Here is a 23,395-nt window from a genome sequence, read left to right on the forward strand (position 1 = left end):
ATAGCCTTCAGATGTGGAGAAGGAAGAGATAGAGGGAGGAAGGGAGGGGTCACTGGAGTAGGGAGGGGGTCAGTACTTGGTTCAAAAACAACATGGGGGCTTGGGACAGGGAAGGGAGAGGACAAATACACAACCTATGAAGGGTGGGGTGGCAGTGGGGGGGTGGGTTCCGCAGACACATGGGGGCAGGACATGAGACAGAAGAGGGCAGATGTGTATCTAAGTGCTGAAAGACAGAAAACGGGATGGAAGACAGACTCTTGGGCATAGCAGGGCAAAGGTCTCCTCTTTCAGTGGGAGGTGGCAAGCCAAGCCCCCATTCAGTGGTGACATTCTTTCCTTGTGGAGGTCCTTTCACTTGGTGGGTTGGGATTTCTTTGGGTTTGTTTGCTTGTTTGTTTTGGTGAGGGGGAGGAGAGAGCACAATACAATAAAGTAAAGGGTTTATTTGGAATGGAGATTTCTTTTAGAATTCTTTATGCAAAATAGAATTTGCATAATGAGAACTTAAGTAAAACAAGAAATGTCAGTAACAGTATTTACCACTTCGGGATGTAGTGAGAACATAATCAGTTAATATTTGTCAAGCACTTGTGAAACCTTAAAGTACTATCTACATAAAAGCTTAATATTACTTTATCTAGAAAACTCACTTTTCCTTAACTATATGTTAAGTATATGTATACTATATACATGGGTTATTGCATACAATTGTTTACAAAATACTCTTGATTGCAAATGACTAGCAGACATATATGCATGCATGTATGTATGTATGTATGTATATACACACACTCATTATATACGAGCTACTATGCATTCTGAATAGAAAATAGCCTTTTAAGCACTTTCTCCAAAAAGGAGGAAAACCAATCACATTTTTGGATAGAAAATAACATTAATCTACTGAACTTTCAATTAATTTAACAACAAAGTATATTATGTGAAAAAGAAAGAACAGCACAAAACATAGTATTCAGAAGTCAATAATTCAGTTTTATATAGTTAAAAATTTGAGCCCCTTTATCATAATGAATATTTTTTTTTAATTTTTGGGGAGAAAAAAGAAATCTTTAATTTAGAGGAAAATGAATTTCCTTTGAGAGTAGAACAAAAAATAGTACTATTTCATCTACTGTTTAAGTAAAAAAAAGTGAATTGGGAAAGGGTGAATTTTTATTATTTTATAGGTTTTTAAAAGAGAGGTTACAGTATTCAGTAACGTTAAAAACAGATTTGATAGGTTTGATAACAAAGGTGGAATATAAATTTGAAATGAATATAAGGTGAAAGCATGTATTTACTTGTAATTACCAACAAGTAACTTTTACATAATTGGAAAAAAAATTCACTAGTATGTGTTTATATACACACATATGTAATGAGTTCAGAATAGCCGTTTTCTATTTTAATCCGGGAAATACAACCACAGGATTTTTTTGTTTCACAGAATATTCTCTCAAACCAAGGGTTCTTAACCTTTTTGAGTGTCACAGACCCAGTTGGCAATCTGATGAAGGTTTATGGATCCTTTCTCTGAATGTTTTTAAATGCACTAGGAAATATATAGTAATTAATACAAAGGAAACCAGTTCTATTGAATAATCATCTAAATAGTTTTTAAAACAAGTTTATGGACAGGTTAAACTAAGAAACTCCTGCCCCTAAACGAAAATTGGGGTATGGATTTAACAGAAACAGTAGCTTCCCCCTTTCTCCCCAGTTACCAGTGGAAAAATAATGGCACGAATGTGCTCTTTCTTACCTGGACACACTTCAAAACAGATTGACTTTTCTCTCTTACATCTTTAAAGGGACATCGCTTGGAAAGCATGAGCAGACGAGCAAGGATTTTATTGAACTCATCCCAAGAGGCAGCATTTAAAAGCTGTTCTGGTGAACGATAAGGCGGCTCTTTCACGGAACGAAGAGGCTCGGCTTTCCTCAAGATCGCTTGTTTAATGTTTTCCAGCGCTGTGTCTCTGGCAGCTGAGTCTCTGCTACACAACCCATCCCACCTAACTTCATTCTCCCCCTCAGCCATCGCGTTCCTGGGTTTCTCCACCCCACCCCACCCCACCCCCTTTCAATCTTCAGTGTCTTTTCACCATGTCACCAAAGACACTTTGAGAGCTGCACCCAGAGATGAAATGAGTTTTGGCTTGGGCTTAAGTTTGGGGTCAACCATAGGATTTCAATCGCCCATTGCAGACTGGCCTTGTGGGAACACCGGAAAAATCAGGCGGGGTGGGGAGGGAGGGGTCTGTACTATACAAAGTTCACTCCAACAAGAAGCAGCCTTGGAAGGAAGGTCTTTTTTCTGAAGAGGGTTAAAAATGTCACCGGCAAAGGGCACCGGCCGCAGCACTGCATACGTCGCCTGGGTCGCTCTCCGGCCCCGCGGGTCAGCGGCCGTCCTCACGCCGCCGAGCTGTCAAATCCGTGCTCGCCCCGGAGCGTGGCCAGCGAGGACCGCTCGCCTGTCAGTTGGGAGTTGCAGGGTGTTTTTTCTCTCGGCGAGGGGGGCGGAGGGAATTCTCTTCCACCCGCAGCCCTCGCTCTTCAGCCCTTTCGGCAGGCCCCGCCTTCTCCCTCGGCCCCGCCTTCTCGCAGCTCCTCCCTCCCGCTCCCGGACTGGGGAAGAGCGGAGGGCCGGCGGGCCGAGGAGGGTGCGAGGGACAACGGTGTTCGCGTCCCTCTGATCCGGCCTCCTGGTCTGAATCCTAGAGAAGCAGAAAAAGCAGCTGCCTGGACGAGGGGGTAGGGAGCCGCGGCCCGCCTCTCTCGATCTTGTCGCTCCGCCCGAAGCGGTGCTGCGGCTGGCACGGTGGGGGTACCTCCCTCCCTCCCCCGAATCGCCTAATTCTCACCTACCCTGCCCCCCCGACGAGCACTGAGCCAAAGGGCCGCGGCCCCAGGAGGCCCCGGGAAACCCCGACAGGGCCTAGGGAGCCGGAGTTGCAGCTGGGCCCGAGGCGCAAGGCCCGCCCCCTCGCCCTGCCCCATCGTCGGGGACCGGCCCAGAAGGCGGGAGTGGGGAGGGGAGTAGAAGGGGGTCCTCCGCGACGGTCCAGTCCCTCCCCTTTCTCCGCCCGGCACAAACTGGGAGCCGCCCCTACGGCCCAGCTCGCTCTTCCCCGCCCCGGCGGACCGGACCCGCCGGGGAAAAGCCATTGGAGAAGGCCCCGCCTTCCAGCCGCCGCGGACTAGACGCCCCTGAGCCCACGCGGCCGCCAACTGAAGCGAGCTATCGCGCATGGACGGTCTTGAAAGAGAAGAAGAGGAACGCATGCGTACTAAGCTCCTAGACTTTTCCCGCCTCCGAGGACCTATCCTGGTGTTAGCGGTGCCTGAACTTAGAAAAAAAAAAAAAAAGAGAAGTATCTAGTCTGCGTTTGGCAGAACACAGGCTAAGGCAATGCCAAAAAGAAGGGGGACCCTAGGATAATTCCTACACACAGACTGGCGTTCAATTTTTAAATATAACTAGCCTTCTGAGCAGGCTCCCTCGTAATGACTTCTGGGAAGTGTAGTCCTCGTGAAACTACGACAGGGTTTTCTGACGCGACCGGAACTACATCCTCCAGAAGGAAGCGCGGCGTTGCCTAGGAGGCCGACTGCCTAGCGTTCCAACGGCTCTACGGCAGCGAAGACTGGTTGGCGGCGCGGAACCAGGTGAGCTTTGAGAGGCTTCGCCGGACCCGTTTATGAGGGAGTTGGGGGCGACCTGGGCTACGGCAGCGCTTCTCGGTAGTTGTCCAAGGAATGGAGATGGCCCCAGCTGAGGGAGCTGGATGTGGGGGAGAGAAAAGGGAACAGAGTGCAGACAGCAGCGAGACCCCATCCGGCTGGGAGGGCTCCAGTCGAGGACGTGCTGGAAACCCTCCTCGCTAGGAAGGAGAAGGGAGAGAGACGACGTCCGGGACGCTGGCTCTCAGCTCGGGTGTCTCCTGTTGGACGGTCTCGGGATCTCTAACTCTCTCTAACCTTCCTCGCTCACTACCGCCCCCCCCCCATGCCTCACTCGCACCCCCCGACCTCTACTTAGGACTCCCTTGATTGCTATCGAAAGATCCTGGGCGGGTGTGAAGTGGACTTGTAAAATCGAATTCAAGTTTCTCAAGAAAAAAACAGTAGGCCTTCAGGAAATAAAAGCATTATCCCGAACGAGCCCTTACATACTGTATCTCAAAATTTTAGTTCGAAAGAAAACTGTCTTTTAAAATATGTGTGTATATATACACAGAAATACATTTACATCTATGTACACATCGATAGTACAGATTTGTTATGCACATTATACATAATACGTGCACTTAACGCTTGCTTACTGTTGAAGGGGAAACATGTATCTATTTGTACTATTTCATAGATATTGTAACCATATTATTTAATATGTGTACACATGACATATTCATATGTTAAATACCTATATAGTGTATAATTATACTTTTTATTCGATTTATTCCTTTGCCCTGCTTAATGCCAAACACTGCTAAGCAGCATGAGGACACAACAATAATGGCTCGCATTTATGTAGCAACTACTGAGGTCTAGGCATGGCCAAATGCTTTCTTTACAAATATCTCAGTGGATCAAAAAGTAGCAAGAAAGTTCCTACAGTCAAGGAGCTCACAACCTAATGGAAAACAAGTAAAAAAAATACTTAATGAAACTAATATTTAGCATATTACTAATCAGAAAAATCTAGGAACCTGAGTGATATTTTTAATATTCCCTAACTTATTGAGTAATTCTAAACATAATTGGTGCCAAAAGTGTTCAGGATCTTAGTATTCTTTTAAAATATATACATCTGTTCCTCAGGATGATCTTTGGTTTTTTCATATACTCAGTTTGCCATTCTTATGGTGATCTTTTCATTTTGTCGTAACCATAATGAAGGAGGAGTAACTCAGAGTATTGACTAGGTAGTCTACCCAAGAATCTGGAAGACTTGGGAGTGCTACTGCTGATATTTATTGACTTTCTCACACCTAGGCAAGTGATTTAACCTCTCAACTCTAACTCAGATCTGCCTTAGTACACATTTTCTCATTGATCCCATATAGCGATGAACTATTGGACATGCCAAACTAATGAACGTGACAAAAAACAAATCATTATATATATCTTTTTTTTGGTTCTGCTAATCTCACTCTGCACCCATTCATAGAAATCTAGCTATACTTCTCTAAATGTATCATAATGGTTATTTTTTACTACACAATAATTAATGTTCCATTATGTACCATTATTTATCAAACCTCCAATAAATGTTCGTCCATTTTGTTTCCAGTTCTTTGGTACCACAAAAGATTGCTGTGAATGTCTGAGGATACCTGGGACCTTTGTGTCTGTTTGAATATATTCCCAAGAACAGTGGGCTTGGTGACTCAAACAGTATGGGACAAGTACTTTTCTTGCTAAATTTTATTTTGAAAACCAGAATGGATAAGCCAATTCAGTTTACCTAGAGTAGTAAGTCAATGTATCTTTCCATAGCCCCTTCAACACTGACTGTTGTTATTTAGTCCTGTCTTATTCTTCCTGACCCCATTTGAGATTTTTTTGGCGAAGATATGGAAGTGGTTTGGCATTTCCTTCTCCAGTTCATTTTACAGATGAGGAAAATGAAGCAAATAGGGTTGAGTGAGTTACCTAGGATCATACAGCTAGTAAGTGTCTGAGGCCTGATTTGAACTCTGGAAGAGGAGTGGTCTTGACTTCAGGCCCAGGTTTCACCACCTAGCTGCCCACAATGTTAATAATTACCATTTTTTTTAATCACCTTTCTCTATTTGCACAATGTAAGATAAAAACCTTAATTGTTTTAATTTGTATTTCTTTTATGAGCAATAATTTGGAAAATATTTTCAAATAACTATAGCTTGCAGTTCTTTTGAAACTTCATTCTTATTTTTTGATCACTTATTTATCAGGTAGTGACCCTTGGTGTTAGAGATTTATTTCAGTTTCCTGTATATTTTAGATATTAGATTTTTGTCATTGATGTCTGATGCACATATATTCCCAATTAACAGTTCTGCTGTTTATTGTATCTGTTTATTTTATCCATATAACACTTTAAAATTTTATATAATCAAAATTGCTTTATATAATCAAAAATACTGTTTTTGTGATCTCTACCTCCTGCTTGCCTAAAGAATTCTCCATCCAGACCATACTTATGAGCCATACTCATTTTTTTCTTTTCTGAATTTTTTCTAAGGATAGAATCTTAAACAATCAAGTTGTCTGTCCATTTATACTTATTATGGTGTATGGTATAAATTCTAGTCCAAATGTAATTTCTATCAGACTACTTTCTCATTGTCCCAGCAGTTTTTGCTGAAAAGAGAGTCTTTGAATTAATTTCAATTTTTGGCTGCATTAAATGCCAGATTGCTATTTGTTAGTTGCTTCTATTTGCTTTTCAAATCTCTTCAACTGATCTACTTTTATGTTTTTTAACCAGGCCTGATGTCTACTGTTTTATGATAGTGAGGTCTAGTTATGCTGTGCCCCTCTTCATTCCTTTTTTATGTTATATCCCTTGATATTCTAAACCTTTTTTTCCCCCCTACAAATGAATTTTTTAATTTTTTTGCCTAGTTCTGTTTCTGGGTAGCACTAAATCTCTAATTTTGATGATATTTTCATTGTCATAGCCTATCCATGGCAGGACTGTTTCTCTAGTTACTTACCTTTTTTTTAATGTTTTGTAGTTGTGGTGATACAGGGTGTCTCAAAAGTTTTGGTGCAGTTTTAAACTTTAAGAGCCTAATTTTGTGACAGCCTATGTAAATATCATGAGTGTGTTGGTAGTTTACCAAATAATCCTGCATTTTGTAGTTATTTTAAATGATTTTTTTGATCATTTCTTCCCTACTTTTATTACGCAGAAATGCTGATAACTTCTTGTGGACTAATTTTGTGGCCTGCTACTTTCCTGAAACCATGAATCAATCAAACATTTATCAAGGCCTTAATACATGTCAACCATCGTCCTTGGTGCTAGGGATAAAACAAAAAAGAAAAAAAATTTACCCTCGAGAATTTTATATTCTAACAGGGAAATAGCACGTACACAGATGAGTGTATGTAAGCTAGATATAACATAAATGCAAGATAATTTAGAAGAGAAGCCTTAGCAAGCTCGTAAAGGATCAGGAGAGACCTCAGAATAGCCATGTTTTGACTGAGGTTTGAAGAAAAGATTTGAATTCTAAGAGGTAGATGTGAAAAAAAATTGCATTCCAGTCATGAGGGGATAACTTATGCAAGGGTACAGAGATAGGCAATGGAGTGTTCTGTGAAGAAAGAGCAAGATCAGTTTAGCTGGAGATCGTAGAGTTCATGAAGGCAGGTAATATGCAATATTTCTCAAAAGCGAAATGGTTGCCAGGTTGTAAAGGGCTTTTAATGCCAAAGAGAGGAAATTTCATTTGATTCTAGAAGTAATGAGATTATTGAACAGAAAAGTGACATGTCTAGATGTATGCTTTAATAATCACTTTGACAGTTACGTGGAGGGTAGAGAGAGGAGGGATTGGAGGCAGGTAAAATGATTAAAAGGTAAAAAGGTGATAAAAACCTGCATTAGGATATTTATGGAATAAATGGAGAAAAGTGAACTGATGCAAGAGATGTTGGGGCAGTGGCAATTCAACAGTAGAGCTACTGGTTGGCCCTTTGGGATGAGATGAAGAAAGAGAAGCTGAGAATGACTCCAAATTTGTAGCCCTAGATCAGGGCTTCTTAAACTTTTTCCACTTGCAACCCTTTCAACTCTTCTCACACTGTGGGTTGTGATCCCATATAGTTGAGATCTACAGGTTAAGAGATGATTGAAAAGAATAATGGTACTCTCAGTAGAAATAGAAAAGTTTGGAAGAATTACTGGTTTTTTAAGGAAAAATGAGTTTTGTTTTGGACATGTTGAGTTTTAGGTAACTGCAGGATATTCAAGTCAGGAACTATCTTACTTTACTGTTTCTCTAGGGTTTTCTAAATAGACCACTATCTCCAACTAGGGATAATTTTATATTCTCATAGTCGTTAAGCATTTCTTAAGCATCTGTTATGTGCCAGGCACTGTGCTAAAAGCTAGGGATACAAAAAGAGGCAAAAGACAGACCCTGCCTTCCACGTACTTATACTGTAATGGAATAGATAACATACATCAATATGCAGAGACAAGCTAAATACAAAATAAAATAAGAGATAATTATCAGAGAGAAGACACTAGAATTAAGAAGGGTTGGATATTTTACTTGGGAATTTCGTTGAAGCCAGGAGACAAAGATGACAAGGGAGTACGTTCCAGGAATGGGGGACAGCAGAGGCAATTCTTGGAACCAAGAGATGGAGGGTCTTATTAGTGAAAGAACAAGGAAGCCAGTGTCCCCAGATTGAAGAGTACATGATGGAGAGTAAGATGTGAGAAGACTGGAAAGGTAGAAGGGGGTACCTAGGTTATAAAAGACTTTGAATGTCAAGCAGAGGATTTTGTATTTGATCCTGGAGGGGATGGGGAGTCACTAGAGTATATTGAGTAGAGAGGGCAACATGGATGGACCTTTTGTTTAGCAAAATCACCTTGGCAGAAAAATGGTGGATGGTGTGGAGGGGAAAAAGACTTGAAGCAGATAGACCCACCAGCCCAGTATCATTAGTCCAGGTGTGGGTTGGGAAGGTGATTTCATGATGTTGAACCATCCTTGTATCATGGTTTAAATACAACTTAATGATAGTGAATTATTTTGTTTTTTCTAAATTTATTGCTATAATCTCATTTTAGGAATTTTATTTAAAATCTTACATATATATGCATTTATGAAATTGGTATATAGTTTTATCTGTTTTGAGAATTAGGATCATATTCATGTCATAAAAGGAGTTTGTAGAGTGTCTTCTGCCTGTATTTCTGAAAATAATTTTTGTAGCTTCAATATTTATTCCCCTTTAAAGTTTGGTAGAATTTACTTATAAATCTGTTTAGTCCAGTTTCTCAACTCCTTTGATATTTTATTTATGGCTTGCTCAGTTATTTTTTTTTTTTTTGAGATTTGGTTAACATCTGTATCTTGTTTGCTTACTTTAGAAGTTTATTTTTGTAGATACTCATCCATTTCCTTGGAATTCTCTACTTTTCAGACATATGGTTATATATAGTAATTCCTAATAAATCTATATTCTTTTTGCTGTGGAATCATCTTGTTCATATTTTTATTTAGATAACTTGATCTTCCTATGTTTTTCTTGAGTATGTGGCTATTGTTTGATTTTTGCTTGTCTTATACTTAGCTTAGTCTTGTTTATTTGATTTTTTTTAAGAAAAGGTTTCTCTTCTCTAATTTTTAAGATTTTTTTCTCTTATATTTGCTGTAGTTTTGTTACTGTATTTCCTAACCTTATTTATTACATATTCAGTTCATTAATCTATTCTTTTTTTATTTTGTTAATATCTCTTCAGAGAACTGTATTAACCAGAATTCCTCCTTTACTGATATCCCATGAGTTTTTGCATTTTGCTTCATTCTTATTCTCTTGAACATTATTTATATATATATATATATATATATATATATATATATACTATTTATGTAATTCGTTCTTTGACACAGTCATTAAAGATATCATCACCTAGTTTACTTTTAGATATAGATCTTACTTGTTTCCTGTATCATTTTTATGCATTTTAGTCTATAAAAGATGTTTACTATAATTAATTGCCTTTTAACATTTCTTTATAATTCCTTTATGCCATAGCACATGACCAATTTTTATAACAGTGAAGTGAATGCCAAGGAATGTCTGGTCTTTCAGAAAATTCAGAAGATGCCAGTGGTCAACATAGATATTTGTAAGAACATTTAGAATGGGATGATGCTAGCTGAGAACAGCTTTCTGTTTGTATCAGCCATTGGGTTGGGTCATTTAGTAATTAATTACTCTGCATATTTTCCCCTGCTTTTTGTAAAATATTGGTGACAGTCTACCATTATGACCATCATCGAGAATACCAGCAAAAGCAATGAAAATTATGAGTCATTGTGAAATTAAAATAGAACATAGATCCTTGGCATAGGAAGGTAAATTTGGAGCTGTAAGTGACCTTAGAGGCCAACAAATCTAACCAACTCATTATACACAAGTGTTCTGATGCAAGATACGATGTTGACTCATTGATGCTATGTGACATAAAGATTTGAAAAGGACAGTTGCTCCAATTCTTTATTAGTTCAGAGTCAAATAGAGTTGTTGAGCAACAATATCCTTTATACATGCATAAATTTAAATGTTTTTTGCTAAAATGATCAGAAGGTACTTATGTCTTTGGCCTAGGTTCTTGTTAGAAAGCTAAAGATTTTTATAAATATAGGTTAGCGAGTGAGCCATTCATATGCATTTCCTGATAGTTGGCTTTTGGGTTTCACATTTTATTGTGATGTTAGAAGTTGAATTCATTGAGCATTTATTAGGCATCTATTATGTGTCAAGCAGTGTGCTGGGGGCTGAAGATAGAAAGATAAAAATGAGACAGTTCCTGCCCTCTAATAGCTTACATTCTGCTGGGGAGTTTGGAATACACAGCTATTAACACATGGAAACTTTACCATTCTTACTGTCTTGAGTTGAGCCCTGAAAGTAGTTAAGAGTTTTGTGAGGCACAAGAGATGCATGGGGAATGGCTGGAGTATACTGGGGCCATAAGGAATTTCTAAAGCTTCTTAAGTAGGGATTGTTTAATCTGTGCTTTGGTAATACTGAGTACTTTGGCAACTTTGGGATATGTTGAGTTTGTGATCCCTCTGAAATGTCCAGAGGACAATTGCAAATGTAGGCCTGGAGCACAGAAGAAAAGTGAGGGATGGATATGGAGGGTCAGGATTCTTTTGTGTAGAAATGATAGTTGAACCTAAGGAAGCTGATGAAAGAACCAAAGGAGAGTGTACAGAGAAAAGAGTCCCCAGGACCAAGCCCTGAGGTACACTCAGGCATAGGGAGTGGGTCAAGAGGATGGGGTTGCCCATGAAATTGACTAACAGAAAGAAAACAGAGCTGTTTTGTTGCCAAACAATTGTATCTCACTATCATGAAACAAAATTGCTATCTGGTCATATTTTTGCCATCTTCCCAGCAATAAACTTTTATTTGTAATACATATATGTGTACATATACATGCATGTATATACATACATGTAAGTTGTGTGTGTGTGTGTGTGTAAACTTCTACAATTCCATATTGCCCATGAAATTGACTAACAGAGAGAAAACAGCTGCTTTGTTGCCAGTTGTATCTCACTATCATGAAACAAAATTGAAATCTGGTCATATTTTTGCCATCTTCCCAGCTACTAATGTTACTCCATTGATTCAACTTATGTGCCAAGACATTGTACAAGATGAAAAATGTATATTAATAACAGCTAGCCTTTATATAGTACCAACTATGTGTCAGGCACTGTGCTAAACACTTTACAAATATAATCTCATTTGATCCTCACCACAACCCTGGGAGGGTTATTATTATCCCCATTTTTACAGTTGAGGAAATTGAGGCAAACAGAGATTAAGTAATTTGAGGCAGGCTTTGAACTCAATTCTTCCTGTCTCTAGGCCCACCAGTTTTATCTACTTCACCACCTAGCTGCCTCAAAAAATAAATAAATAGAAGAATTATCTTGAGAAAATTGGTGAATCATGAAGGTACTATACTGAATTTTTTATTATGACATAAAATCTATAATATTTAGTGTCCTATTTGTATGAGATTAATCTTTTTTATCTCTTCCTGCACAGTTTTGTTTAGAATCACCCCATCATATACAGCTCAGGCCAGGTCTTTCTTTCAAACTACCAAAATAATGATGGCAGTCATAAGAGTACTAATAACATTTTCACATATAAGAAGTAAACATTTTGACCGTATTGAATCCCTTATAATTGGTCTTTAATGTCTACCTCCTGAATCTTATATGTCAGATTTTCCATTGTTATGCTATTTGTGTTACAAATAATTGAAAGTCTTTCAATTCATTAAATGTCCTTTTTTTTTTCATTCAGGATTACACTTAACTTTGCTGGGTAAATTACCCTTGGTCATAACCTTAGCTCTTTTGCTCTATGAAATATAGCATTCCAAGACCTATGGTCCTTCAGTATAGTAGCTGCTAGATCTTATGTAATCCTTATTGTAGCTCCATCATATTTAAATTATTTTTTACTTGTTGCTTGCAATATTTTCTCCTTAATCTGGAAACTTTGAAACTGGGCTATGATATCCTTGTAAGTTTTCCTCCTGAGATTTCTTTCAGGAGGTGATCAGTAGATTTTTTTTCTATTTCTACTTTGCCTCCTTGTTCTATAATTTAAGGGCAAAATATTTTAAAATATTTCTTTGGTATACGTGTAATTTAATCATTTATTAAAGATGAAAGCAGATTTGTATGCTAATGAAATGATGTGCTTATTTTTACATAAAGAATTAAATCTTGGTGGAATATTTGATAATGTCGGATGTAGAGTATCTTCAACATTTTTTCAGAGTTGATTGATATTTTGACTTTATAATTGTCTATGCTGAGATTTACACCTAAATATGTAGTACCAAGTGGCAGAAGTATGTTTAGGGACATTTCAGAAATTGCTGGAAATTCTGCCTTAATCCCGAGTCAAAATTCATTTAATTTTTTTTTTTAAGGAAACCCAATTTTTAAACTTGTATCACTTAATAACTTGGCAAATTCTTCTTGAACTTTTAATGGCAGATGACTGATGTTTTGATTTCAATTGAATATGGTTTATGAACCCAACTTTGTTTTTTAGAATCAAAATTTGGAGGGAGATATTTCTGAAACTATGTCTCTAGGCACTTCGGATGAGCAGTTGTAACTCTTACAATTAAATCTTTGGGAAGATTATTTTTAATTATAAAATCATCTGTTGGTGTAAACATTTCTAAAGAGTCATTTTCTACCCTATTCTTCCATATGTTAACTTTTTTATACACATACACACACACACACATACACATATATACATATCCTTGTCTGACATTTTAGCAGATTGAGAGTTAAATTAATTTGATTTTTATTTAATAGTTTAGTAAAAAATGATTGAGATTTCCTCTAAGAGAGAACTCCTTTCTAATGTTTTGGAAATCATTATGTTAGTAGTGATAATGCACTGATGATAATGCTTATTCTCTTCATCTGAATGGTGTTTCTGCTTCTTATTTCTCCCCTCAAGTCTTGATTGTGATAATGTTCCAGTTAAGAGGTAACTAGAAGAAATTCTTGTATGTATGAAACTAATGAACTTTACAGAAAAATGAATGAATATTGTGGACTGGTTTAGGATGTAGAAAGCCCTTATTTTCTCCCTCTGTAAAGGCAAGTTCCTTCAGATGTCCTTCTGGACCTTTCTCTTGACTATACCAGTAAAATATCAGACACATCTAGTGGGTAGACTATGAAAAATTGTGGGAGTGTGCATTTCATATAAGGAGATGCTAATTCTAGCTTATACTTTAGAATAAGAGCAATTAAACTTACAGATGTTGTAAGTTCTTTATGCAGCTGCGGGTTGGTGGTGGGGTAGTAGCCAATTGGAATAATTCTTTTGTAACTGAAAAGAGTTCATTTGAAAGAATCAAAGAATCAAGAGCTAATTTGTGATAAACTGGTGACCTAAAAGGAATGGTGGAGAAGAGAAGCTATGCCACAAAACTGCAAATAGGGCAAATGTCTCCATTTTGAAAAACGAGGAAGACGGTAGATTGCACATTTAAGTTGGACAACTTGACATTAATCCTTAGTAAAATTCTAGATTATTAAACTTAAGTCTTGTGACACTTTGAAAAATAAAGTAGAAGGGGGCGGAGCCAAGATGGCGAAGTAGAAAGACGCACATACACATAGCTCCGAACCCACAAACCACAGAACGGCTAGAGGGGACCAACCCAGGGCGAATTCTGCACCCAGAGACCACGGAATATTGGAGCGAGGGAGATTTCTGTTCCAGAGAGACCTGCAAACCTCTCGCAGGGGGTCCTTCGCGCCGTGGACTGGGCGCTGGGACGGGAAGCAGAGGGCAGCCCTACCACGACCACGACACCGTGAGGAAAAGATCCGAGAGGGCTACAGGGACGGGATCTCCAGCGGCCACACGGGTCCCCCCACCCACAGAGGGACCTGCAAACCTCTCTCGCAAAAGGTCCGTCGCACTGCAGACACAGAGTCCAGCCCGGACCTGTGGCGTCTGCGGCTCCGAGAGGCACAGATCTGAGAAGGCTCCAGAGACGGGATCTCCAGCGGCGGCACAAGCCCCCCCACCAACAGGTGACTGACGGGGGTAGGTAAGAGAGTCTCTTTGGCGGGTTGAGAGGGGAGTGGGGTGCCCCCATGGCTCGGGTTCCCCCAGGAGATAGAAGCTGAGAGGCAGCTACAGACAGGGGCTCCCCAAACGGGCGGGAGCCTGGATCCATTGTGGAAGGTCTGTGCATAAACCCCCTGAGGGAACTGAGCCAGAGAGGCGGCCCTGCCCCTGACCACCTGAACTTAATTCTCACACTGAATAGCAGCCCTGCCCCCGCCAAAAACCCTAAGGCAGGAAGCAGCATTTGAATCTCAGTCCCCAAACGCTGGCTGGGAGGACCAGGAGGCGAGGTGGGTGTGAGGAGAACATTCAGAGGTCAGGTCACTGGTTGGGGAGAATGCCCAAAAAAGGGAAAAGAAACAAAACGATTGAAGGGTACTTTCTCGGAGAAAAGACACTTCCTCCCTTCCTTGCTGATGGGGAGGAACAATGCTTGCCATCAGGCAAAGACACAGAAATCGAGGATTCTGTGTCCCAGCCCACCCAATGGGCTCGGGCCATGGAAGAGCTCAAGAGGAATTTTGAAAATCAAGTTAGAGAGGTGGAGGAAAGACTGGGAAGGGAAATGAGAGGGATGAGGGAGAAGCATGAAAAGCAGATCAGCTCCCTCCTAAAGGAGAACCAAAAAAATCATGAAGAAATTGGCACCTTGAGAACTAGCCTAACTCAGTTGGCAAGGGAGGTGCAAGGGGCCAATGAAGAGAAGAATGCTTTCAAAAGCAGAATAAACCAAATGGAAAAGGAGATTCAAAAGCTCACTGAAGAAAATAGATCTTTCAAAACTGGAATGGTACAGATGGACGCTAAGGACTTTATGAGAAAGACAGATATCTCAGAACATAGCATGCAGATTCGAAAAATGGAAGATAATGTGAAATATCTTATTGGAAAAACAACTGACCTGGAAAATAGAATCAAGAGAGACAATGTAAAAATTCTGGGACTACCTGAAAACCATGATCAAAAGAAGAGCCTAGATATCATCTTCCATGAAATTATCAAGGAAAACTGCCCTGAGATTCTAGAACCAGAAGGCAAAATAAATATTCAAGGAATCCGCAGAACACCGCATGAAAGAGATCCAAAAAGAGAAACTCCTAGGAGCATTGTGGCCAAATTACAGAATTCCCAGGTGAAAGAGAAAATATTTCAAGCAGCTAGAAAGAAACAATTCAAGTATTGTGGAAATACAATCAGGATAGCACAAGATCTGGCACCCTCTACATTGAGGGATAGAAGGGAATGGAATAGGATATTCCAGAAGTCAAAGGGACTAGGACTGAAGCCAAGAATCACCTACCCAGCAAAAGTGACTATAATACTTCAGGAGAAAAAATGGTCTTTCAATGAAATAGAGGACTTTCAAATTTTCCTGATGAAAAGACCAGAGCTGGAAAGAAAATTTGACTTTCTAACACAAGCATGAAGAGAACCATGAAAAGGTGAACAGCAAAGAGAAGTCATAAGGGACTTACTAAAGTTGAACTGTTTACATTCCTACATGGAAAGACAATATTTGTAACTCTTGAAACATTTCAGTATCTGGGTATTGGGTGGGAGTACACACACACACACATGCACACATGCACACATACATAGAGACAGAATGCACAGAGTGAATTGAAGAGGATGGGATCATATCTTAAAAAAAAAATGAAATCAAGCAGTGAGAGAGAAATATTGGGAGGAGAAAGGGAGAAGTTATATGGGGCAAATTATCTCTCATAAAAGAGGCAAGCAAAAGACTTATTAGTGGTGGGATAAAGAGGGGAGGCAAGAGAAAAACATGAGGTCTACTCTCATCACATTCCACTAAAGGAAAGAATATAATGCACACTCATTTTGATAGGAAAACCTATCTCATAATACAGGAGAGTGGGGGACAGGGGCACAAGCAGGGTGGGGGGGAGGATGGAGGGGAGGGCATGGGGAGGAGAATGCAATCCGAGGTCGACACTCATGGGGAGGGAAAGGACCATAAGAAAATAGAAGTAATGGGGGACAGGATAGGATGGAGGGAAATATAGTTAGTCCTATACAACACAACTAGTATGGAAATCATTTGCAAAACTAAACAGATTTGGCCTATATTGAATTGCTTGTCTTCCAAGGGGAAGGGGTGGAGAGGGAGGGAGCTAAAGAAGTTGGAAGTCAAAGTGTTAGGACCAAATGTAATGTTCTTACCACTGGGTAACAAGAAATACAGGTTAAGGGGTCAAGAAAGCTATCTGGCCCTACAGGACAAAAGAGAAGACGGAGACAAGGGCAGGTAGGGAGGATAGAGGAGAGAGCAGATAGGTCACAGGGGCAATTAGAAAGCTTGGGTTTGAGGGGGGAGGGGATAAAAGGGGAGAAAATTTGTAACCCAAAATTGTGTGAAAATAAATGTTAAAAGTTAAATTAAAAAAAAAAAAGAAAAATAAAGTAGTAATCATCAAAAGACAACATATATTACACAAGTAGATCAGGAATGTATAATAAACATTACTATACATGAATTTCATCAAAACATGTAACAAGTTATCCTACAAAATCCTTGTGAACAGATTGTGGACATATAGGCTGAATGATGCATAGAGCCTGAATTTATTGAAATATCTAGCCCAAAGAAGACTTAATGGACCATCATCAGTCTTGACGTAGATGTGGGGATCCGATGAGGTAATGCATTATAAATTATTTATAAACTTTTAAGTGCTATGGAAATGTCAGCAATTGTTTTAGTACCTGGAATGATATGATTGGGTCTAAGTAAATCAAATCTAGTAATAACTAAAATTTATACATCACTTTAAAGTTTGCAAAGTGCTTTTTGTATATTATCTCATTTGATCTCACAACCCACAATTTTATATGGATAAATATAAAGTTCTCTACTTAAGTTAAAAGAAAATCAAATATATAAACACAAAGTTGAAGAAAACTGCATGGTATTTTCATGTGAAAAAGACATGGAAATTTAAGTGAACGTATATATCCAATCTAAGACAATAGTGTGACATGGAAACCTAAATAGTGTAAGTCTCTGTTAATAGAAGCATTGTGTCCAGAACAAGGGAAACATGAGCCATATCTACACTGCCAAGATCAGACCACCTATGCCATATTATATTCCTTTCAGGATTTTTTATTGTAGGAAGGTTATTTACGGCTAAAGCTCATTGAGATAAGGGTGGCCAATATGGTGAAGAGACTCAAATTCTCATCATTTCAGATTCATTTGGAAGGTGGGGTTATTTAGCAGGGAACATGATCTCTATCTTCAACGGTTTGAAGGGTGGTTATGTCAAAAGGGGATTTAGGGTGATTTTATTTGATTACAGCAGGCAGAATTGGAACTAAGAGATAAAAGTTATTGGAAAGGAGATTTTAGCTGAGCATAAAGAATTACCTGATGGTTAGAATTATCCTAAAAACAGAATGGACTCCCTTAGGAAATAATTTTCTTATCACATAAGGTCTTCAAGGAAATGTTGGATCAAAAGGATCACTTGTTGGGAATGCCATGGATCTCTACTAAAGGGTAGGATCTGATGTGATGTAATGTCCCTTTTCCACTCTGAGGTCTTAACTGGGCTGCTTGGAAATCTAGTGAGTTTGATTTATTGCTTCAGTGATACTAGTATTGGAAGCCTAGTCCTAGTTAATACAGGGAGCTGAAGGTCCCTTTTCAAAATCTAGAGTCTTAATTTGTTGACTATGGGGAATGAGGTGTGTGCAGCAAGTATAGTCTTAGACCACTGCCAGGAAGTAACGAAATAGGTAGGAAAAAAGTCTTGTAAATAATAAAACTGAATTGTTCACTCTTGGTTGCATCTCATCTAGCAAGGATATGCTGGGAAATTCCAACAATTTCTGCATCTGGCTTGCACAGCTTTTAGGAGAGATTTGGTATATACACTGAAGTTGGAATTCAGACCTACTCATGAGACAACAAGCATTCTTTGATGTGCTTTAAAGGATGAAGAAGTAGAAAAATTACATCAAGAACTGTCCAACCCCCCCTCTAAAGTAAGGTAGCATATATGTGGTGACTTCATTGAGAAAGTGGACACAATGGAAGCTGGTAAAAAATGTGAAACATTGGAAACTGGTTCAGTATCAAAAAATGAAAAAGATCAAAAAGTCACTAATAAGTTTTATTCTTGTTATGTCACAAATATGATATGTAATTCAGTGTGCCAGAACCAAAAAAATGTAACAAATGAAAATATTAGCAGTTGGGAAATAATGATTTATTTTGGGGTCATTTCTTATCCATCTGTCAGTACGTAGTAAGATCACTGGTTAGAATAGAGGTTAAAATTGAAACCAAACTAGAAGAACAAAGTTAAAAAGATAGTGAATAGAATTATAACCTAGGCTATTACAACCAAGTGTTAGCTCTGAAAAAAATGCAAAATTGATAAAGGCACCAACTCTGTTGATCATTATTTCTTGGAGAAGTTGAAGAAACAATTGCTACAATAAGAAGACCAAAAGAGCCTAAAAGATGCCTTACTGATGCTTCTTGCCAAGAGGAGAGACATGGAAACCTAGGGCAACAATGATTTAGAATACAAGCTTATTTGTACAATATTATGGAAGAAGAAATGGAAGATTGGAAGTAATTTTGAGGCAGCTGGTGATACAGTGGATAGAATTCTGGGCCTGGAGTTCAAATGTGGCCTTAGTTGTATGACCCTGGGCAGGTCACTTAACCTCTGATTCTTTCAGTTTCCTCAACTGTAAAATGGAAGTAATAATACCACCTACCTCTTAGAGTTGTTTTGAGGGTAAAATGAGATAATATTTTATGTATTTTTCTCAATTACATGTAAATTTTTTAACATTACTTTTTTTAAATTTTGAGTTCCAAATTCCCCCTCTCCCTCCCTTTGCTTCCTGCCTTGAGAACGTCATGCAAAACATATTTCTAAATTAACCATGTTACAAAAGAAACACAAACCAGAAAAAAAAACCAAGAAAAATAAGATTTTAGAAAGTATGCTTCAGTCTGCATTCAGACTCCTTCAGTTTTTTCTCTGAAGGTGGATAGCATTTTTTTCATCATAAGTCCTTCAGAATTGTCTTGGATAAAATGAGATAACATTTGTAAAAAGTGCTTAGCTCAGTGTTTGGCACATAGTAGGTCCCATGTAAATGCTTATTCCTTTCCTCTTACCCCAATACTGCCTCACAAAACAGCAAAAGGCATTGGAGTAGAAAATATGCCTATGGAGAGCTTGGTGTGAATTGGAAGGAAAACAACAAATAGATATAAGATGGAACAGATCTGCCAGTATGCCCATAGCTACTTATTGCCTAGGACAATGTAATGACTACATTGGTATCTTTAATATCTGATCTATGTTCTATGTGGGAAGTAGAAATGACATGATGATAATATGAAATCAGAAAAAAATAACTGAACCTGACCAAATGGCAGAGCTATAAATGAGGTGTTCTGACTGCTACTTTTCCCTAGAGCACAAGAATTTAGTACTTTTCTCTTTTTAGTAAGAATTAGTTAAGAGAGCAAGGGAATTGTGTCAGTTCATTAAGAGTGTATTTGGCTCACCAGAATGGACATGCATCTAAAAGTATGAAGACAGTTTTCAAACTAAAAATGAGTTTCGAGATTTCTTTTGAAGTTGTTTGAATTTTAAAACACATTTTCCTATAGAAACAATGCTATAAAACAGTAATTATGTTCAAAAATTCTATTTAGGTCTCTAATGTCTTTTTTGAGCACTTAGGTGCTGTGGTCTTCGGTATATTTATATAAAATGATGATATAATTTCATTGACTCTGGCTTCTTTAAGAATAATGTGATTACCTTTTTTGCTTGTTAACTATATTTTTACCAAGATTTGTCTGAGACCATGGTTGTAACTTTTGGTTTTTTTGAGTTTGCTAAAAGCATAATTAATTCTGCAGTACTCATTCTCATATTGGCAGCATTCAGAAGTCAAATGTACATATGTCAGAAACTTTTTCTGTTTGTGAACTGATGGCCAAATTTATTCTAAAATATATTCTTGAATTCTGACAGTGTTTGGAGTTTGTGTGCTGCAGTTTTATACATATATGTGTGTATATTTATATCTATATATATACACATATTTGTATGTATGAAAAGTGAATTGAAGAATTTGTGCAGTGTTTAACTCAAAAAAAAAGAATCTGTGAATAATTTGAACACATGCCCAGAATGTGTATGCCCATATGCATGTACGTGTGTGTGTGTGTGTGTGTGTGTGTGTGCCTGAGAGTGAGAGAGAGAACCTCTCTGAGGATTATTAAAAATCTTTAGTTTCTCAGGGTTTGTTTTGCTATTATATTTGATTTAATGTAGGTGGAAGACCCAAGAATTTTAAAAAGTAGCATATAGTTATAAGTAATTGGTGGGCTAGAATTTTGATGTCTGACTATGGAGTTTTTGAAGGCTCCAGGAATACCTGAAATGTAAGGGAAATGTGAGGTTGGGGTTGTTGCCTATTATCAGAAAGATCTATATACCAGCACTTGACTTGAAACTGTGTTTATAGGTTATCATCCTTGGCTAGAAAAGAATTTGTTCTTCACTTACTATATCTGCACAATTACTCGTGGGCTATATTGAGTTTTGTGAGAAGTCTCTGAGGCCCTTCCTCAACCTATTCCTTTCTTACTTTACTAAGAGTCATAATAAGCATGACTAAGTGATTTTCTCAACCTTGGTGAATTACTGAATGAGGGTAGGCTAACAGATAAACACATTGACAGCAGTGATGAAAGAGAGAGAAAACCCACAGAAATGTATATGCAAGTACTCAAAGAGCATAGCACTTAGTATAGAGTCAAATAATCCTACTCAATGTCATGGATGCTGACTCCATCAATGTATTAATCAGTGATAGATATAGTAAATGAAGTTCATAGTGATGGCCAATAAATTATCACAGTATATTTTGTTTAAGAAGGCAGAAAAGGATAAAACATGTTTTGGGAAGTTGCATATTAAATGCAGGGATCAGCAAAAAAAAGCATACTCTATAACTTGACTGGATTAGTGATGTCATCATATGAGTCCTTACTTCAGCCTAACATATCCATGTTTTTTTCAGCCTCTGAGATTCTAATCTTCTTTCTCATCTGTCTTCTGTAGGGAATCTCCCCAAAATGTTGGAGGCCTTTCCGTAATCAACAAGTCATCAAGTATTTACTAAGTGCTTACTATGTGCCAGGCACTATGCCAAGCTCTAAGGATACAAGGAAAGGCCTCTTGGAGAAGGTGGGATTTTAGTTGAGTCTTGAAGGAAACCAGAGAATTCAGGAGGCAGAGATTAGGAAAGAGAACATTCCAGGTATGGGAGACAAACAGTGGTGAAAAGGGATAGAATACAGAGTATATTTTGTGTAAGGTTAACAAGAAGGATAAAGTAGATAAATTATAGTGTATTAATGAGAGTAAAAATTTTAAGAAGAGTAAGAATGTAGGAAGGGGCAAGATTGTGAAGGGCTTTAAAAGCCAAAGAGAAGATTTTATATTTGATCCTGGTGGTAATAGGAAACCACTGGAGTTTTAAAGGTGTAGGAGTTGAGGGAAGGAGGAAGGCATGATGACATGGTCAAACCTGAGGTTTAAAAAGATCACTTTGAAAACTGAATGGAAGATTGATTGAATTGTAAAAGAGACTTGAATTTGCATGAACTGATGCATATTTAAGTGAACAGAACCAGAAGAACAGTGTACACAGTGATAGCAATATGGTTTCATGAAGAACTGTGAGTGACTTAGCTTTTATCAGCAATACGATGATCTAACACAGAATCAAAGGACTAATTAGGAAGCATATTATCCCCCAGAGAGAACTGATATTGTTTTAATATGGACGGAAGCATGCTATTTTTCACTTTCTTTTTTTTTTTTTGAGTCTTCTTTTACAAAATGACTAATATGGAAATATTTCACAGAATTGTGTATGTATAATCTGTATTTGACTGCTTACTGTCTCAGGGAGGGGAGAAGGGAGAGAGGGAGGAATAGAACTTGGAACTCAAAACTTTAAATAAAATTGTTTACAGAGAGAGAAAGATTGAGATCGAGAATTGAGACGGAGATCAACCATAGAGCTATAGTAATAATCCAAGCTATTGTAGTAATGCTAGGTGGCACAGTGGTAGAAGCACCCTAGAGTCAAAAAGACTCATTTTCCTGAGTCCAAATCTGGCCTCAGAAATTTACTACCTGTGTGACCCTGGGCAAGTCACTGTAACAGCAAGGACCCTAGCATACACAGGAGGGCCTGCTGTGCAGGTTCTTAGATCTGCTTTTCTAAAAGAAAAGGCAACTTTTGAGGGATCAGCAATCTACTTTAATCAAACACATTTCATTCATTTAGTTCAGGGGAGGGGTGTAGGGTGTGTTCATAGAGTACCAGTATCTTTATGATTCCCTGAGAGCTACTTATGGATCAAAAACCTATGATACATCACAACTACCCAGTGCTGATGGAGCCACATTGATTAGTGATAAGAACATGATCCTAGGGAGATGGGCTGAACATTTCCATAGTGTTCTCAACAGACCATCATCAATCAATCAATGCTGAGGCCATTGACTGTTTACCTCAGGTTGAAGTCAGTCCTTCCTTAGCTGAAATTCCAACTGAAGAAGAGATTTTGAGGACCATTAGGCTCCTTTCCTGTGGCAAAGCACCTGCTGCTGATTCTATTTCAGCTGAGATTTACAAGGTAGAGGGACCATTGTTCATGACTGAAGTTTTCCAGGTTATATGGCAAGATGAGGTTATCCCCCAGGAGTTCAAGGATGCCTCTGTTGTCCATCTCTATAAAGGTGAAGGGAATAGATTGTCCTACGACAATCACAGGGAAGTCTCTCTTAGTCATTGCTTGCAAGATTTTTGCTAGAGTCCTCCTTAATAGGCTGATCCTTCACCTGGAAGATAGTCATATACTTGAGAGCCCGTGTGGCTTCAGAAAAGGCCAAGGAACAGTTGATATGGTATTTGCTGCCTGAAAACT

At 38.5% G+C, this 23,395-nt stretch overlaps 3 protein-coding genes across 12 annotated transcripts in view; 1 reads left to right on the forward strand and 2 right to left on the reverse strand.

Moving 5' to 3' along the window:
• The window catches only part of SESN1 (sestrin 1), a 132,447-nt gene extending 130,403 nt beyond the window's left edge, over nucleotides 1–2,044 (reverse strand). The window contains exon 1 of the mRNA XM_072643007.1: nucleotides 1,766–2,044. Within this exon, the coding sequence (XP_072499108.1) occupies nucleotides 1,766–2,044 (279 nt within the window). The remainder of the gene's footprint in view (nucleotides 1–1,765) is intronic.
• A 439-nt stretch (nucleotides 2,045–2,483) lies between these two features.
• On the reverse strand, nucleotides 2,484–3,291 carry LOC140526633 (uncharacterized). The gene is made up of 2 exons (XM_072643019.1): nucleotides 2,875–3,291; nucleotides 2,484–2,723 (listed from the first exon to the last, which is right to left on the reverse strand). Exons 1-2 carry the CDS (start codon nucleotides 3,289–3,291, stop codon nucleotides 2,484–2,486), a joined length of 657 nt encoding a protein of 218 aa, XP_072499120.1.
• A 245-nt stretch (nucleotides 3,292–3,536) lies between these two features.
• CEP57L1 (centrosomal protein 57 like 1) overlaps nucleotides 3,537–23,395 on the forward strand; it is a 72,708-nt gene continuing 52,849 nt past the window's right edge. For 3 of the 10 annotated variants that reach the window (XM_072643010.1, XM_072643012.1, XM_072643014.1), the window contains exon 1: nucleotides 3,537–3,675. Coding sequence is in view for 6 of the 10 variants with exons in the window: in XM_072643016.1 (XP_072499117.1) it covers nucleotides 17,029–17,046 (18 nt within the window). In the remaining 4 variants the exon portion in view is untranslated. Of the gene's footprint in view, nucleotides 3,676–16,804; nucleotides 17,047–23,395 lie in introns of those variants that run through there. The other 7 variants (XM_072643016.1, XM_072643017.1, XR_011974452.1 and 4 more) reach the window with 7 other exon arrangements.

The sequence above is a fragment of the Notamacropus eugenii genome, chromosome 2 (assembly GCF_028372415.1).
Source record: "Notamacropus eugenii isolate mMacEug1 chromosome 2, mMacEug1.pri_v2, whole genome shotgun sequence".
Lineage (NCBI taxonomy): Eukaryota > Metazoa > Chordata > Mammalia > Diprotodontia > Macropodidae > Notamacropus > Notamacropus eugenii.